The 19,371-nt window shown below is 38.3% G+C and overlaps 3 protein-coding genes across 5 annotated transcripts in view; 2 read left to right on the forward strand and 1 right to left on the reverse strand.

Annotated features, from left to right (window-relative positions):
- Window positions 1–1,590: 1,590 nt before the first annotated feature.
- LOC134139784 (putative claudin-24) lies at window positions 1,591–2,250 on the forward strand. The gene has a single exon (XM_062574533.1). The coding sequence runs from the start codon at window positions 1,591–1,593 to the stop codon at window positions 2,248–2,250; it is 660 nt and encodes a 219-aa protein (XP_062430517.1).
- A 1,263-nt stretch (window positions 2,251–3,513) lies between these two features.
- On the forward strand, window positions 3,514–4,164 carry LOC134139785 (claudin-22-like). Its single transcript, XM_062574534.1, has one exon. It carries the CDS (start codon window positions 3,514–3,516, stop codon window positions 4,162–4,164), a length of 651 nt encoding a protein of 216 aa, XP_062430518.1.
- An 881-nt stretch (window positions 4,165–5,045) lies between these two features.
- Window positions 5,046–19,371, reverse strand: part of WWC2 (WW and C2 domain containing 2) — a 104,589-nt gene continuing 90,263 nt past the window's right edge. For all 3 annotated transcript variants that reach the window (XM_062575776.1, XM_062575775.1, XM_062575774.1), the window contains 5 exons: window positions 18,933–19,097; window positions 16,704–16,796; window positions 15,496–15,738; window positions 9,501–9,628; window positions 5,046–7,740 (listed from right to left, as the gene is read on the reverse strand). In XM_062575776.1, the coding sequence (XP_062431760.1) occupies window positions 7,674–7,740; window positions 9,501–9,628; window positions 15,496–15,738; window positions 16,704–16,796; window positions 18,933–19,097 (696 nt within the window). In that variant the 3' untranslated portion in view covers window positions 5,046–7,673. The remainder of the gene's footprint in view (window positions 7,741–9,500; window positions 9,629–15,495; window positions 15,739–16,703; window positions 16,797–18,932; window positions 19,098–19,371) is intronic.

Genomic DNA, 19,371 nt, shown 5'->3' on the forward strand with positions numbered 1-19,371 from the left:
CTTTTGCCTCGTGGGTGGACAAAATTAGAGCATCACTTGCGTTAGTTTGTTCCTAGTGTTGCAGTAATACCCTTGGTGATTCCTGCTTTTGTGTGTAGTAATCATTTGACCAGGTGTGGGTGGCTGGAGGGGGCTGATGCACAGGCAAGAGAGAAACAGGTTACCTATCTTTGTGTGGCTCTTCTTGCCTTGTGGCAGTAAAAATGCAAAGGTTAGACATTACGGTGAAAATAATACAGAAATCAGGAGGAGTTTTTCTTGCAGCAAAATTTCTTAATGATACCCTTCAGGATTTCGGAAACCTTCAAGGCAGTGTTACCTTCTTCCATCACCTGATAACCCATTTGCAACAACAGAGAATTAAACTGTGCAGATTTGTCATGCTAGTATGTTATCACATCTAGCAAGTGAAGCTGAGAGAGACTGGAGAGACTTTCTGGGTTGTACACGTGTGCGCGTGTTTACACTGCTCGGCTTTCTAGATAGTTTAAACTCTCCCATATAGGCTGTGCTGTTAAATCTGTGGAAGGGAAGCAGACAAATGTTCTCAGTGCTGACCCAGTAGATGAACGCAAGTGTGGCTGACGTGGCCGTCTGGGAAGTAGGAAAAAGCAGGCTCCCCTAATGGGAGGAGGGCGTAGTGATATTTTGCTTTGATCAGAAAGGCATTAGACGCTTCCTGGCTCTGGGAAGGTTGAGTGCCAGATGTTGTTAGACACTGAGTATAGGCTTAGTGCCATCTGCGATGTGGGCTCTAGGAAAGGGGACACTGAACTGCTGTAAGCTGCTACCATGGTGTTGCTGAAGTGCTGGGGCAGGTACGATTTACGCTGGCTGATGAGCTGCCCGAGTTCATTATGGTGGAGGGATGTCTAGGATTTCATTTTCTACGGTACTTTGACCATTCCCATCTCCTTTTCCCCTTAAGAGTCAGTCAAAACAAAGCCCACTTTAAAAGAAATGAATGTACAAAATGTGAAACGTAAGGATCTTTTACAAAGTGTCTTTTACAGTGCTGCGGACATAAAACAGGGCAGTGGAAGATAAACCATTATGTATGTTGAGGAAGCCTAAGAATAAAGATTATAGGCAAACAGTCTACCTTTCTTTACAAGGCCTTGATTTACATCCGTGAAATCTCAAATTTAGCTATTACAATGAAGTCCTGTTGCAGACAGAGCTGACTTTTTATCACCACTTAAAATCTAATTAATCCGTATTGAAGCACAAAGATTTCTGTTGTGTTTTAGGGTGAGGGGTCATAGAGCCTTCTTTGTTCATCCGCAGGCTTGTAATCATCAGGCATTGGGATATAATTTTACCAAGCAAATTGGAAGGTAGCAGATCAAATCCTTATCGGAAAGCCTAACTCATGGTTTAGCGAAGTCCTTCATCCTTTATGTGAAACACTATATTCATGAAGAACAAAAAAGTGTTTCAGAGCATACAAAGGGTTAACAGCAAAGGCTTATATTTGGGGCACCAGAGAACTAAAAATCATCCTAGCTTCCACCACCACCAAAGGCAGCAGTTGTTACAGAACTGCTGGGCAGACATTGCTCCTCAGGCTTTTAGGACTCTGCTCTTAAAATGGCTTTGGTCTATCGACCTATGATGCAATTAAGTGGCATATTATTATCGCTGTTGGGATGGGTCCTGTCCTGTCTCACTACCTACTTACCTCAGTGGAAGAACCTTAACTTGGAACTGAATGAACTGGAGATCTGGACCATGGGACTCTGGCAAGCTTGTGTTGTCCAGGAAGAAGGGGGGATGCAGTGCAAGGACTTTGATTCTTTCTTAGCTTTGCCTCCAGAGCTCAGAATTTCTAGGGTTTTGATGTTTTTTTCCAATGGACTGGGGCTTTTGGGTCTCTTGCTCTCAGGATCTGGGTTGGACTGTTTGAAAATTGGTGAAAGACACCAGGAGCTAAAGAAACGGCTGTTGCTGTTTGGAGGAATGTTCTTCTGGATATCGGGGATTACAGCTATTGTCCCAGTTTCTTGGGTTGCCCATTCCACAGTCCAGGAATTTTGGGATGAGAGTGTACCAGATATTGTCCCCAGGTGGGATTTTGGGGAAGCATTATTTGTTGGCTGGCTTGCTGGATTTTGTCTTATATTAGGAGGATCCCTACTTAATTGCACAATCTGTTCAACTGAAGTCCACCCATCTTCGGTCCATTATGCCGTGGCGGAATTGCAAGATCAGTGTCAACACTTGGAAACTGAAACTAGGCCTGAAAATTGAAGGGTTTTAGTAGTACAGAAAGGCTGCCCTATCTCTTTCAAACTCTCGTGCAAGTCAGCTGCTTGTTCCACTAGTAATTCAAAGGACTCTTTGTTGCCTAGCTGATTTGCTAAATTTATGTCTGTTTTTTTTTTCCATAACTGGTATTTGAAAGCAGTGTTTTCTCACCTACAGAACTGTTTAAAACTTTGTTTCACAGCATGATGCTGAAGTTTTTCATAGCTTGCACAGAAAAGATGCTTTTACTTTTTCAACTGTATAGTAGAATTCTAAAAATGAATAAGCATGTTCCCTTACATTTTGGCTTTTAACCAAAGTAGGTTTCCTTTTCATATAAAACCAATTAAATGAGCCTCAAAGCTTTACTCCCTATTGCAATTTTCCACCTGCCTAATGCAGTGACATATGAGCTTGAGTTTTCACACCCTGAACAGCCTGCATTATGTACATTGCCTCAAATAGCTCTTCTGAGTGCTTGAAAACTGTTGAGTTGCCTAAGAAAACTGTGTAGCTGAAACACTAGCAAGATGTGCAGAAAGCTTTTCGTGCATGGGGTATTGCTGTGGGTTCTTCATGTCCAGTAAGTTTTCCTAATCTAGCAGCCTAAATGGCACATACGAGTTATTGTAGGTGTTTTGCAAACTGCATGCTTTATGCACCCAAAAGGAAGGCTGAGAGGCAGCTCTTCAAAAGTACTTACTTACAAGATCTTTTTTCAACAGAGGAACTGAGTCTTGTATGTCCTATAAAAGGCTTCTATAGCATCAATGTTGTTCTGATCATGCAAACTTTCTGACTTTGAGTAAATGATGTTATTCAACCAGGCACAGTGCAGACAGCTTCATTTGTTGCAAGTAAAACTGTATCAATGTGCTATTTAGACTACCTTAGACATGTGATTCCTAACATAGATTTATAACACAAAGCATGAGATGCTAAAATTAGCAGAACTGTTGTAATGTTTAAGCAGACTGATGGAAAGCAAAGTAAGTCTAGGCTTTTTTTTTTTTTTTTTTTTTTTTTTTTTTTAACTATGAAATACGAGCCCAGCTGTGGCCACCCCCTCCACTTACTGGTTCACCACACTACTTCCCTGTTCCCCAAACTCTGCACATGGAACCAGGTAATATGTCTTGCAAATGCCAGAGGGGGAGGAGTGTGTCATGCTTTATAAAGCATTGTTTTAACTTTTACGTATGTTCAGTAGTGACAATACAGTCTGAAAAAAACCAAGCAGGTTAGCCCTTCTACGTCTGCTAAAAAATGAACTTAGTTCACAGAGGCAGGCTGCAGTTAATTGGATTACTGTTGTCTGTAGTAGGATGGATTTTAACTGGTGCCTGTAACTATTTGCCGGATTGGAAAAATCTCAATTTAGACTTAAATGAACTGGAGACTTGGACCATGGGACTCTGGCAAACATGTATAGTCCAAGACGGAGGAGGAACACAGTGTAAAGATTTTGATTCTTTCCTAGCTTTGCCTGTAGAATTCAAGGTTTCCAGGATTTTAGTATCTGCATCAAATGGACTAGGACTTGTGAGCCTTGCGATCTCTAGTTTTGGCTTGGACTGCCTAAAGGTGGAGGATACAGAGCAGAAATTAAAGAAACGACTGTTACTACTTGGAGGAGTACTCCTATGGATGTCTGGAGCTCTGGCCTTAGTCCCTGTTTCTTGGGTTGCCCATGTTATCATCCAGGAATTTTGGGATGAAGATATCCCAGAGATTGTGCCCAGATGGGAAATGGGGGATGCAATGTTCAGTGGTTGGTTTGGTGGATTTTTTATAATTCTAGGAGCATCCCTACTCCTCTCCACCGCCTGCTCATCGACTGGCCATCCGTTACCAGAGCAGTATACAATGGCGGATCTACAAGATACTCATCAACACGTGGAAATTAGAAGATTTTAAAAAGGGTAGATACCAGGTTTTCAGATTTTATTCTTGCATGACAGTAAGAAAGGTCTGCTGAACAGACAGGTTACTGCTTACAAGATACTAGAGAGATGTTTTTCTTACTATACTTTCTTTAATAACTGTATACTTCAGTAACTGTTTACCTTGCCTTTAACTACTTACTACTTTAATTACTACTTAACTAACTGATGAGCTATACCAATCAGATTAAGTTACCATGCTTTCTTCCAAAACCTGATCAATTGCTTCTTTAGAATAGACAAGCATAAAATTTTGGATCTCGGGCTGCATGGAGGTTTGACCGTCTGTTATATGGCAGAATGCCTATTGACTTAGAGGGTCTGCTTCAGTATCTTGCTTAGAACAGTAACATTAGCTTAAGTCCTCAGACAGTGTGTTGTGCCAGCTCAACAGGCATTACAAAGAATGAACAGGGTGTAATTTGAAATGAAATTCCACAGACCTTTACCATTTATATTAGGGTAAACTAAACCTTCTCAGTGTCATGTAATACAAGATTCCCCTCTCTCTGTGAGAGAGTGAGAATATGCAGCTGAACATATCCCAGCACAAAGTCTCTCAAAAGAAAGCCAGGTCACAGTATTTTTGAGTAAGATGCTGTCTGGTGGAGAGTTGACCACGCTTATTGCCATTGCAGTTTTTACTTAATGAATGTAAAGAACTAACTCCAAGTGTATGAATCACTTTTCTTTTTAACTTATCCTAAGGCTTGTCAGTGATTGATGTGAACTTTCTATAAATTGCAGTGACTTTAGGTTGACAAAGCTGTAGCAACCATCTGTTCCTACAAAGAGCATATAAAGACATAGAACAGCAATAAAAGGATGAAAGAAAACACTAGTCTGAGAAAGAGCTTTCTTTTTTAAAAAAATGTATTTTCCAATCACTGAAACACATGAAAAAGTGCAGAGACAAGTTAATCTATGTGATGTATTTGCATACTCTTACAGACAAAATTAGAACAGAAACACATTCAGAATATAACCTGATTAAATATTTAGTTCAGTCCTGAGCATTTGATATTTAATACAGTATAAACATAGCAATAGTAAAAAAGGATCTTAAAATTATTTCATTTGTATCCTCTCTGAATTTCTGCTAAAATTTCCTCATTTGGCTAGTCTTGTAATATTTAGATTTTGATACATGCATCTGCAGTGACATTGATACCTGGAAACAGAACTGATTATGTTCATTATACCCTGCTGTGCAGAGTAAATTCTACTTAAAGAGTACTATTTGTAAGTTTAAACTGACAGGTGTTTATCCATATGCATTTCAGTTTATTCTGTTGAGTGTTTCAAGTGTGAATAGTTTGAATAATAAAAAATACCCAAACCCAGAACTGTTTAAAAGCTGTCTATAAAGCATGTTCAGCACTACTGATTTGGGAAGTGAGGATCATCACTATGTTTAACTCTCTCATTTTTCAATGAGAGTTTTGCAAGCTGAAGCCAGCAATACTTCAATTTTGGCTTTGCCCTGTACTTATCAGGTGGTAATACTTCTTTGAAAGTTATTCAACATGTGAGGGAAAAACATGTAATCTGGCAAGAATTTAGAAAGCTCTAAATATTTTCCACAAATAGCATCCTTAATGTCAAACATTTTTATGGCCAGAACTGAACTATATTAAACAGAACATAAATAAGACTGTAAATAAATAAAAGAAAAATCATAAAGTACACCTCTAAACATCATTCTACAAACATATAATCAAATTGAGAAGTTGAAAGAGTCAACCTTCATTTCACCTCTACATTAAATAATTTCAGATTGGTTTTTTAAAATTTGACCTTTTGAACATGAATGGTATCTCAAACCCAAGAAACCAAAAACAAATGGGGCACTCATGAAAGATACTCAGCCAGCCATCTTGCCCAAAACAGTGTAATGTTTGCCTGTGCATTTACAAGAATTGATGTATTTGTACATAAGAGATTCCTTGGGTGAGGCTTACACAGATCTCTCGTCACAGAATCATCACTTTGAATTTGAGATAGCTGCTACAATATTGTGATTATATTCTCTTGCAGTGTCTCACAAAGTAATTACAGCCTTTTGAAAGATGAAGACCATGTGTTTTGTGGCTTGTTGCTTGGGAAGAAAACTTTCACCAGTGACTTAAGATATATCTGAGTGCAACAATTATTTCATTTTTTACTTAATGTTATCTGCAGTGTCTAGCTACTTATGCAGTACACACAGATAACCCCAACTGCTTTACCTGGACAGGGTGGACAGGGCTTTTTAAATACCTTATGCTACCTCTAATGTTCTGTAATAAAAAAAAACAACAAACAACAAACAAACAAAACCCCAAAAGCTGATGCAGCTTCCCAGCTGGTTGGTTCAGGTAAGATAAATCTAAAACTTGTTACTCACTTTTACTTGGACACCTGTGCAACCTGAACTCCATTACTGGGTCATACTGTGTATTTTTAAAGATGGTATTTATGTTATTTCAATAAGTTAAGCCTCCCCAGTCAGTAACTTCTCTTTTTCAGAAAGGGTTTATGATACCAATAGAACTTCTGATATCTGAGTTAGTATGTGACAGAATGAAAGATTTTCTTTCTGGTACAAATACTTTAATGAAAAAATCCCCATAAGTAAATTTTTTTTTACATTTTCCTAGTTGGTAATAGACAACCTCCAGGACAAAAAACTACACTTAAAAATGAGAGTTTCTTTATATTGCAGTGGATACAACTATTCTGATTTCAGTATTGGTATTATAAATTTGATTCAGCTTCCAGTTCAGAAAGCAGCTGCCCTTTTGGTAGTCTCATCAACATTTTAGGGTTACTTGCCTGCTTTGCCTTCCCATACTCCCTGCAGATGCAAGAAACCTTTTAGTGCAGGTTAAAGTACTGTACATTCACTGAACTCAGTCTCTTCCTACAAAGAATTAAAAAAAACATAACCAGAAGAAACTTGTGTTTCAGAAACAAATTCCAATATGATGTTGAATCTAATTAGCAGCTGTTGTGAGGCAGCCTTGATGTTTTGGAAAGGAGCTTGCACTTACGGTTAGCTTCAAACTATAAAAGTCACACTCGTACAAAAATATTGCATGGCAAAACAGCCATCTTCACAGTCTGCTCACATGAAAACAGTGAAAAGATAAACAATCTTCTGTTGAACGTAGTATTTCTCAACACAGTGCGGTTCAACAGGATACATGCTTAGTACTGCCTTTGTTCCTTTGTTCCATCTTTACAAAATAAAAGCACACATGCAATACATACAAACTGTACAAAATCAGCATCAGTATACCAAAATTAATCTACTTTGGTTTTCCGGTTGTTGGGTTTTTGCCTTTTTTTTTTTAAGCATAGAAGAATTAAATTCACTGTATTTTACAAATAACCATATCAATGGTGAATGTAAAATAGATCTTTAAAAGCAGGTCACTAGAACTACAAAGTTCATCTAAAAAAGATGAGCAAGTAGAAAACCACTTCAATGAAAATGCATAATTAGACATCATCAGCTGGAAGGGCTGGTATACTGATCCTTGCTCTTGTGAAGTATGCTATCTTCTCCCTAAATTCAGAAAAGAAAACAACTTACTAGTTTATTATTTATCACTCCAACAGCATCTGCAGTTGAGTTCCTGATGTTACAGCATAGTTCTTTAAAATACGAGTTTGCAAAACACATAGTGAATTTATTTACAACAAATGTAGTTGTCAGAGCAGCATGACATTACTCCTTTGTTAGGCAAATTTATGTAAAATGCAACTTCAATTTTGAACAAGAAAAAAATCAGTATTTCAATAGTGACTGAAATATTGACCTAGTCACTGTACTTCCTATAATGGCATTTCAGAGGAGGTAGGAAAAGGCAAAAAAACCCACTTGATCCTGACTTTGGAGAGGGAAAAAGCATTAAGAATAAGGTCTGGACAAGCTCAGAAGCAGAACTGTCATCCCATTCTCCAAATGCTACCCTGGTGCTGTTATTATTTCTGCCTCCTTTTAGACTGAGAGATTACTGAAGCACAAGGCAGCTGCACCCATTTGCCTGCCAGCAATCTAGGGAGGAGATGACAAATTCGGAGGTTAAGAATTAAAACTCAGAAAAGACATTTTTTCTTAAGTGTCAGAATGTCTCCGTGCGATTAGTCTCTGAGGCTAAACCACTGTAACAAGCCCAACTAGCAGGATGAGTACAATTCAGCCTTGGAGGTGGTAACTACTTGTCTATTAGACTAAACCATGTTGTCAACTGCCTAAACTTGAGTTCCAGTCAAGAATAGTACCTCAAAGCAAAATCAGCTTTGTAAACTCAGTTCCTGGGCTAATTGTGTGGTGATCAGAAAATAAAGGAGAATGAAGTTTTACATGCTCTTCTCGTGGAGCAGTGGTGATCCCTTCAGCACACTTACCTCCAACATCTGCGAACAGTGCAGGATCAAAGCAAGAGAAGCTTTCAGTGTGCGCCTTATAGGCTCTTATTTGCTTATGGATTTCTTAAAATTATTTACAACAAACAAGTTTAAGAAAAAATAAATCCAAATTTATTAGCAGCTTGCTTTAGCTTCCTACACAGGAATCCAGAAATCAAACTTTAAAAACCTGTGTTAAGACATAACTGCAAACTAATTTCATTTGTTTTATCACTATCTGGAAAAGCAAGTATTGTATAAATTGTTGATTGAAAAATATCACAGCAGGCTGCTGGCCTGCCAATTGTCTCCAGACTATTAGGAATCAACTCCAGTTAAAACTATGATTTGAGACAAACTGTTTATTCTGGCTTATTCTAAGTGAGAGAGCCAAACTAATTGCTTCATGTCCTGTCTGCTGCTCCTAGATAGAGACCGACCCTGATCTCCCTTAAACGCAGCAGTCTTGAGCAAGACGCAAGTAAAGTTTCACCAGTTTCCTGATCAAATGTGTACTGTCCAGTTCTCCTCAGTGGCTGATGTGCTTCGGGCACCTGGCATCACTGAAAAAGTCTGTGTTACTTAAAGCACAGAGGCATCTTACCGCGGGTCAGTGAGCCATGGTGACAGGTCATGAATATGCTTAGCCCACAGAAGATGCAGCATAGTGTCATGAAGCGTTTCGCCCCTCCACAGCTCAGCTGACATACAGCCACTTCTGTCGCATGAGCATGTTAGCCTGGTCCTTTGAATCCACAACTTTTAGCTGTGTTAGAAACGAATGATGTTTCTTGCAGCCCAAGACTGAGTGATGTTTTTTTAAATAATAGCACAGAGCATGTTGGATTATATTTTGAAATATTTTCTGTTACTTTACTGCAGGAAAAAGAGTCCAAAAAGCAGAACAGGCCATACCTGAATGACTGCACTTGCAGTGGCACTTTCTGGCTCTGCTCCCGTAACCGACATACATCCTTGGAAGCTTTCCTCATCAGTTTCTCTGCACTTAAACCCTGCTTCTGTTCTTCCTTTGACTGTTCAGCCTGTAAAAGAAAAAAATGACTATATTTTGATAATACTGAGTAACTGCTCATTTCAAAGAAACGACCTGTGTCAAGCAAAATCTCTGTACAAAGGGTCAGCAAAATAAAAGACTCCTGTCACAGGCCTATGAATTGGGCACTTAAAAACGATAACAGAAATTTTCCTAAAAAATAAATAGAAAAAAAGCCATGCTATGACAGCTGGTTACCAGTTGTCATAAGGTTGAATGAGCTATTTCTTAAGGGTATAGCAAGACAATAGCTGTATTTGCGTGAACAAATGCTGTCTAACCAAATGTCTTTTTAGAACTGAGACAGTGATTTTTCTCTCCATGTAAAATAGGAAACCAGAAGTGTTAGCAAAGTTGCCTGTCCCTAATCTGACATGACAGACAAAAAGACATGCTCTCTAAGTATACATCCAGGTTTTGTTAACCTTGTTTTTAAAGTAAATATCCATGAACTCTTACTTGTACTTTTATTCATGACACTTGTTTTAAAGAGAAATTAAATTAACCTGTTATTCAAACATAAGCCTATTCTAATACATGCAATAACGCTTCCATTTTTTGTTAAAGCAATGCTGAGATGCAGTAGCCACAGAAAGAAGCACCAGGGATTGAAGACATATTTTTATATTGCTTTCAACCAACTGGAAGTCTAGCTTTAGCATGCACTTCAACTCAGAGATGTTCTTTAATTTTATACAAGAAAATAATTGCTTTAGAGCACACTAAAATGCCTACATTTAACAGATTAGTATGGAAAACAAAACAATCGAAATAGCTGTTTTTCTCTGAATTATTTTTTTCACATAACCTTCTAGTATGAGAATGCTTTGCATGCTCTAAGAGTATAAAACAAAAGCAAGTTAAGCTGAAGTAAGCTTCACACAGGCAGTTCCGCCTGACCCTGAGGGGGAATTTCTTCCCTGGGAGAGTGATGGAGCACTGGAGCAGGTTGCCCAGAGAGGCTGTGGAGTCTCCTTCTCTGGAGATCCTCAAGGCCCGTCTGGATGCAACCCTGTCTAACGTGCTCTAGGTGACCCTGCTGAGCAGGGAGGTTGGACTGGATGATCTCCAGAGGTCCCTTCCAACCTTACTGAGTCCATGATTCTATGATACTAAACTTACTAGCATCAACTCCTAGGGCCATACAACTAATATAACATGGATAGGAAATATGGTCAGTCATCATTAACAAGGTTATTTGTGTTACTACATACAAATTTTCTAGTCAGATCTATTTAAATCCTTGTTTTATGTCCTTGATATGGGATTAAAAAACTGAAAGCAGGAGATACAAAGTCAACAGTATTTTGTATACAAAGGATGTATTTTTGCATTTTCTGTCACCTCAGATTAGGAGCAGGCCTTTCCTAACCCATGAATCCTTTATCCGATCCTGCAAATAACAGCTGAAGTGATCTGGACTAAATAGGAGGGGAAAGATAAGAGCTCCCAAAGGCTGTCTTAGTTACAATTGTTTCCATCTCAGCAGTCCCTTCTGGCTTGCTTCTCTCTAGAGCTGGGGATTTTGATTACCCAGCAATGCCCTCTCAGTCCTAATGGTAGTTAAGTCATAGTCCTAGCAGAGAGGTTCACTTAAGCTGCTGAAAAGCATGGATTTTGCATGTGGATAGACTGATTCTTTACTTGCATTGCAGCCGAGCCAAAGCCAAGGCAATCGCTACGGTAAGCAGAACAACCACCTGGTACAAGAGATCTAGGATCTTTTCTTGACCTGACCACTGCTGAGCAGCTAGCTAACTACCAGTAAGTAACAGTATTTCTGTACTTCCCTACTGCTCTCTCTATTCCATATTTCTATATCAAACACTGCCACATCAAGACTAGTTCACAGCTGTACCATCCACCATTTTGGTGATAGATTATTACTTTTAAGAGTTATTTCAACTTTGTCAGTGATTTCTGAGTATACAGTATTTTGAACAGCAGCTTTCTTTTTCCTTTTTTTTTTTTTTTGGAGGACAGTCATCTGTCTCACAGATAAAAGGCCACCTCTTTTGTGGGTTGCATGGCATGGGCAATGCCATGCTGCGTGTGCACATTTAACTTCACCCTAAATTCTGGTGACTGCTACACAAATGTTACTGTATTTTGAGTTTTGTCAGCCATCAAAATTGAGTAAGAACAATTCCTGCTCTTCAACAGTTTAAGTTTTGGAGATACTAATTTTTGGTGCTTAGCTTTAGGCATTTAAGCCAAAAATGCTATTCTGTTATCTCATATACTGTTATCTCATATACACATACCCCAAGCCACAAAGTTGGTTGGTTACTTAGGAGTTCTTATCTCCATTTCCAAGTTCACCCTTGTAGACTCCCAACAACAACACAACCAGTTAAACAAAGTTAGCCCACGCTATCAGTTTCATACTGGGTTTCTATAGAAATTCACTTATAGCAGCATAGTGGTGCCTTCTTGAAATGCACTCTAACGATTTTACAAAAGAACACCACCATCTCAGAAACCTCCAGTCAGCTTACACTACTGTTAAGTTCTAGTCCTCCATTCCAAAATACCTATGATTTTAAAATGAAGTTAACCTATAAACACTGTTTTTCCTATTAGTTATTGAACATAAACTTGCAAACTACAACTGGAAATGTATTATTTTACATATGTCGTTAGCTGTAGGTTTTATCAGCTTCCCTAGCTAATATTTATCGAGCAATAAACATACAATATGTTAGAAATTTCTACTTTTATCTTCCCCCTAATCATCCAGGAGATGCTTGAAACTGTACCACATTTCAGGTTAACAGCATAGATAAAACTTCTTTCTTCTAATAGAAAGACACACTAATACTTTGGCCACTCATTGAGTGCCAAAATCTGGCCTCAGCCAGGTTTGTACAGCTTCAGTTAAAGAGGAGGACAGATGAATCACTGTATCTGCACTTAACTTAGGCATAAGATAAAATACAAGGAATACTTTCAGAACTAAAACATTAATTCCTGTCTTGTTCAGTGTTTTTTTGTATAAAAAGAAAGTGAATCTGAAGAGAAACAGTTAATTGTATAAAACACCAAAACACTTGGAAAAGGACCTCTTTGTGGTACTAATGTCATAACTACAGATTATCTTGACATGGAAAATGTACTGAGAAGTCGTAAGAAAGATATTTAAAACTATTCACGGGAATCTTCTCTGGATTCACACAGTGAAGAAGTACTTTGGAGGACTCTAAGTGTTACTTGTACGAGAACTTAAGACTGAAACTGAACTTCAAAACACTGCACAGTTTTTCACAGAAAAGCTATCTAAACAAGAGAAAATGCTTCTGCTGTACAGGAATTACCCACTGTTTTCTGATCTGCAGATACTAGTGGGCTCTGTATACTTGCTGTACTTAGGAAGGGAAGGTATGGAGTCTGTGTATTTGGCTTCAAGCAGAGTGACTGCACACGAGGAAGCAGCCCCTGAGTTTCAACATTCCCCACATACGTGGTTTCATTTTTCACTGGAGATTGCCTCAATTTCTCTGTCATTTCCAGCTGCTGCATTAGTCTGGGCCATGATAATGCCTGCAGGATCTAACAACTAATCTATGACAATGTTCTCTAGGCTACTGCTTCGGTTCTACTAACTGAAGAGGAGACACTAACAGCAGAGTATAGCATTCGCAGGGTTGTTTGCTCCACAGGGGAAGGCTGCAACGATACTAACAGTGGAAATGTTTCTAGAAACTTTGTAAGTATTCTTCAAAGGAATGGTATAGCTGCGATCATTATTCTGGCTTTTAGCTTGAGAAGAAGGGCTTAAATGCTGTGCTGCAGCCTACATATATTTTAGTAATGGATGTTTTTCCCTTTATTCCCCATCACAGTGTGTGTCACTGATGCTGATCGGTGATATCAGAGATGTAAATACTGGATACAAACCTATCTGCTGCTTTGGAAGAACAACTTAAAGTATGAAAGTAAAAAACCAAAATATTTATAGTATTAAATGATGCAGAGGTGTGCTCTGTACTAGCAGGAATAGCTTTAGTGTGGGCTTAGTGTTAAATAAAGGAAACAGTTTAAAATGATGATTTCTATCCTGCATTCAGCATTAGATATATACTATAAACTTTTAAATAAGTTTAGCTATATTTCTTTTACATAAACCACAACTTTACAGGCAAAATCTTAGATCAAGTTTACACAATCAATTCAAATGAAAAAATGCATTTACATTATTTGATGTTAAAATTGTGTTGTTTCACTCCATTTTTGCAAGGGTTTCACAATACTTCACAATGTGCTAGAATTTTATAGCCATTTTGGAACTCTACCAAGTATGGCCAACAGCAAATACCAAAGACAGACGGACAGACAGAGAGTAAAACACAGCAAGAACAGAGCTAGGAGAATATACTGGGAAAGAGTTATCTAAGCTATTTAATGGCCAAGGACTTCTTGAAATAGGTGATGTCATTGTGGTTAATGACCTCTAATGGATTTTTCTTCCATGAATTTATCAAACTGCTTTTTTAACCCACGTAAACTTGTAGCAGCCACTATGTTCTGTGGCAAACATTTGTGCAGTTTACCTAAATGCTGTGCCACATTCCCCTGTTTCGAACCTGCCACCTCTTCAATTCCCTACTTCCTGTATTACAAGAGACAGTGATTAACTGGTCTCCTTTATGTCACTCATGACTTTATAGACTTCTACTTATACATTCCTAACATAGAAGCTGTTTGTTTCCTCCCTTTGACCAACTTTGTCAACCCTTTCTAGTTTTATTATCTACTTTGAGATGGGCAACCAGAACTGAACTGTGTTTAAGTTACTAGCGTAATACGTATTTATGCATATATATATACACCATAGAACAATGATGATGTGTTTTGTTCCAAAATCTTTAGTATTCTCCAATGTGTTGTTTGCTTTTGGATGTCTGCTGAGAGCTGCAGTGATGTTTTTGTAGATTTCTTACAATGACAATATCTCACTCCTAACAGCTAATTCAGAGCCCATGTTTGTATATGTAAATATTAGGATCATCCCCCTGTCCTTTACACAAGACTATTTACTGATATTTACTTTTTAAAATGAACTCTGTTACTTAAACATTAGGAGGCCATCAGCACCTCTTTACAATTGGATTCCATTTTACTACTCTGAATAACTTGGCGTCATCAAAAGACTTTCTCGTCTCCATCAGCTATGAACAGCTGAGGAGCACAAATCCTTCCTCAATTCACCGGCAACCTCTCCTTGTTGAGAACTGATGGTTTTAGCCTCATGTGGGTTGGGAGGGCCTCTAGAGCACGTCTGGTCCAACCTCCTGCTCAGAGTCTTGTGCTGTTAAGCTCTGAATATCTCCAAGGGTGGAGTTTCTATAACCTCTCTGGGCCCCTGATCCAGTGTATAAACAACCTCACAGTTTAAGAAAAGAAAAGACACCCATACCCAACAACCCCAGCTTTTTTCATATATAAGTCAAAATTCCTCATGTTTCAGCTTGTGGAGTTTCTACTCCTAATTAATGTATTTAGCTGGCATTCAAAATATACTGTTGCAGATTCGAGGTTTAAGAGCTGTAGTATGAACTAATCAAGAGCTATTCTTTACACTATGTAACTGCAAGTAAATACAAACTTTTGTAAATATATTTAACACAATAGACCAAATTACTTAATGAATTTGTAGAAAGATAGGGGTATACATGTATTCAATGCATGCCATGTCTATAAAAGTACATATATAAACAGGCTGATAATGTACGTATCTTTTATTTCTTCCTCCATTTAAACAACAACTTGACTGGTGCCAAAAATAATCTAGTAGACTTTCCTAAAATGAATACTAGTCATCAAATAAAGAAGGAACTGAACGATTGCTGCTCATACCTGCTTTTCAGCTTGCTTCAAGATTTTTTGGAATCGCTCATCCTCTAGCACACACAGGGGAAGGTCTGTTTCCCCTCTACCTTTCATCTCCTCGAGCTTTTTTTTAAGATCCCTCAAGGCCTGAAGCTCATCGTTCAGACGACTCTGGCGTGTGCGAGATGCCTGGAGGTCCAGCTCCAAGTCAAGGGAAGTGCGTATGGGGCGCTCTTGTGTAGCTCTTCGCATAATTGGCTGACAAACAGGCTGAATCATTGGGGAGAGAGAATAACAAAAATTAGTATGTAGAGAGTCATAGACATAGGGTTTGACATAATACAGTAAGAAAAGCTCAATCGTTTTTTGTTTTCTCTCAGGAAAAAGCTGCTATGAGGAGATCCAAGTCCAAAAATCTGTCTATTCTGGAATTATTCTTCTGTCAGTAGCTAAAGAATAATTGTAAGGTTTTCATACACCAATTGTAAAATGATATATTTACAGGTTAAAAAAAAAAGTCTGATCCTCGGAACAGCACAACTGCGCTTATGAATGAGTCCAAAACTATCCAGACTTCTCCACAGATTTCAACTGTATTACTTACTTTTATCAGTACTTGCTTTTTTAAGGCCTAAGCAAACACTTGATGTTATGAACTCTGTAAACATGTATTTCTTTTTGTGTACTTCAAATTTATTTACTATCTTTTCACTGAGCATTTTTTGGCAGAACATTGGGCAGGACAAGCCACTGCAGACTAGGCAGTATTTCTATCTTATGAGTAAATCAATATTAAAAGGACATCTGAATCCTTGAAATTTCACCACAATATGCTCAAGATACATGTTGCTGGTGTTGACCTTTGTGCAGTTTAAGCCAACTTGGGTGACTTGATAATATGAGGAATCTTTAACTCAGATCTCTTAGACGGTAACAAGCTGAAGTGCAGTAGTAAATGCCTTGATGGTGAGCACCAGAGGCAGCAAGAAGGTGGGAGCAGTAGTCTCACTACTTGCTTCAGCTACAGCTAGAACAACCTGAGCTTTGCTGGGGAGGGACTGATCTCAGTCCTTCACCTGAGATCAGTGTTCAGACTTCAACCTGGAACTGCAGGGGTACGTGTGGTATTTCCATTTGCTTGCTCACGTACTTGAAATAAAGCAGATGGTTTAAATTATTTACTACTCTTCTTCCCAACTTTGTCTGAAACCATGTCCAGGTAACGCAGCACATACCCGTTTAACTCTTAGACTCCGCCGTTCTGTGGCATTTCTCACAAAGAGCGATTTTTTGGCTAGTGTTGAGCTGTCACTGTCACTTCGATTCAACTGTCAAAATACATACGATAACAAACAGATATAAAGCAGGCATCTTCACAGAGAATACATCTGTATTGATATAGGCAGCCAGAAAACCTCAGTGTTGATATACATGCAAGTCATTCTTAGTGTAAAAGAAAATATCTTTCAGTGAAAAAAGCACCTGTAAAATTCTACTCTTAGACCAAGATAACTATTGATCTTAATAAATGAATGCCAAGTAGACTCTTTAGGAATGCAAGCAAGGTAACTACGGTTATTTTGTACAGCCAAATTACTGGCTAGGCTTTTATATGACTGCAGATCATAAATAAATTATGCATTTCATTTGCTTGCGGCAGGCTTTCAACAAATTTACGATAGGAAAGGTAAATTACTGTAGATATGCACCTGTCCAACAAACAGTACTTTTACATTATAATTTGTAACAAGTACGAGTGTGCCTATAGCTTCCTTCAGAAGCATTTCCTGCATCTCAGAAATATGCATGGCATCGCACTAGTTGCTTTTTCTTAATTATAGCATTATTTCCATATATATCAATGTAAATTGATTCTTTTAGGTGCATCAATATATGTGGCAGTAACCTTCAAAGAAAACAGAAGCATCTACTTTAAAGGATATTTATTTCAGCTCTTCAGAAAAGAACAGACAAAAAAAGAATCATTCTACTGACATTTCAAAACCAATAAAGCCAGTGCCCTAAAGCATACTTATATAGGACTCACTGGGGGTTGGGAGCAGAAATAAAACCTCTTGCAATATGAATACACTTCTCTAGAGAGAAATCTGTCTTTTCACCATGGAGACACTGCTGACAACTCCTCCCTGGATACAAACAGGTAACTACATCATCACCAATGTCCTTGAAGCACTTTTTAAGGGAAAATGCATGGTTCTTTTAGATTCTGGCTTCTTGCAGCATGAATATGGCAAGTTTCAAAGCTGCAAAAGCCCAAAACTTTTCTGGATACAAAAAGCTCAGGAGTTTATACTAACAAAACTGTAGGAGCATCTAGTGTTACTTCCTCTGGAGGGCGTCCACAGGCAATAAATTAAGGCTACAATTTTTTTGCCAACACAACAGATTTCCAGTCCACTGGAATTAAAACAAAGGCTAGATTCTAGATTCAGCCAATAATCTATCCAAACTCAGCAGATTGTGTATAATAATCAGCTGCATTTCAGTATGGAGCATATATGGAATAGTTATTTAAGTATTTTGATACTTAAATACCATTGATTTCTTTTAGCCCAATGGTCATCACAAATAAGTGACCAACTTTAAATATTCCCACATGATTAAGGCAACCATCAACCACTGAACTGGAGTGAAAGCATAAATTATTAAGATAGATAAAAGGCAAACTTGCATGGGAAGCCTGTAGAAACTGAACATTAGAATAGACTTTTTTATGGTTTCTGTAATTAAAATTTATATAGAGATAATAATTCTTGCTTAAATCTTGAAATACATGACTTTTATTTTTAATTTAGTTGCAACAGTGTTGATATTTTAAATCTTTCTCCATGCTAGCGCAACTTGAGAGACTATGGAACTTTGTTGCCAAAGACACATTTAAAACACAAGCCCTAGGCAGCACTTGGACACCTTTCAAAGATGTGATTACAGCAGGATTTTAGAACAGTATCATGCACCTGCTAAGCAGGCTATCCAGTTTTAAAACCAGCTAAGATACAAAGTAAGATTCAAAATTGATGACTGAGCTCCTTCCACACCGTTACCTTTAAATGGTTACATTATCAAAATAGGTTAATGCAATGGCAGTTTACAGTGAAGTTTATTCTATGATTTTACAGATTAGTTTGCTGTGAGAGAGGTGCAGTTGCCGACACGCAGTGAAACACATCTTTGCAGATGGCCTGCACAGGAATCTGAGTTAACCTCTCCAGTAGGCTGTATTTTTGTCCTTTTAAAGGTGTTTTGCAAGAGAGTGCAACTTTTCTGAATGCCAGTTCTACTACATCAGGTCAGTTAGGAAAAGAAAAAAGCTAGAGAAAGCACAGTCTCTGCCTCTTGCAGGGAAAATTGGTACATGACTCACTGTCATTAATGCATCATTCCCAAGAAGTTAAATTACTCTGTAGTTAATAGCTCTTCATTCCAAGTGTTTTTCCTCTTACCCTGCAGATGTATTGGTTCCGCTCGCCTGGAGAGAAGGTTTGTGAACGCACTATCATGCTGTTCCTGACAAAGGGACGCTGTCTTGAGCTCCAGCTGGCTCTGTCCTTGGGTCGGACTGCTGCCTTCTCATTAACCGATTCTTCAGTGTTAGTCTCTTTATCAACCTATCAAAAGGAATTTAGTTTATAAGAACTACTATATCCACACATATGCTACCACATAGTTTTTATGTCTTTGGATTTTACAAGCATTGTTATCATCTCATAGGGGATGAAAAAAGATCAGTGGAGAAAAGAAGAAGCATCTTGCACATAACTGAGAGAAGCTGTGCTAGGCAAAGAAACAAAAAGATTCCTAAAACACACACCAGTATGGTGGGGTAGAGGAAAGAAGTCTTTGAAGGTAGCCTTTGCCCTCACCACCCTGCAAATGGTCTGA

This window comes from Rhea pennata, chromosome 4 (genome assembly GCF_028389875.1).
Source record: "Rhea pennata isolate bPtePen1 chromosome 4, bPtePen1.pri, whole genome shotgun sequence".
Lineage (NCBI taxonomy): Eukaryota > Metazoa > Chordata > Aves > Rheiformes > Rheidae > Rhea > Rhea pennata.

Excerpts from the sequence above, each read along its gene's own strand:
- LOC134139785 (XM_062574534.1), top strand. The coding sequence starts at position 3,514 with ATGAACTTAGTTCACAGAGGCAGGCTGCAGTTAATTGGATTACTGTTG.
- LOC134139784 (XM_062574533.1), top strand. The coding sequence starts at position 1,591 with ATGGCTTTGGTCTATCGACCTATGATGCAATTAAGTGGCATATTATTA.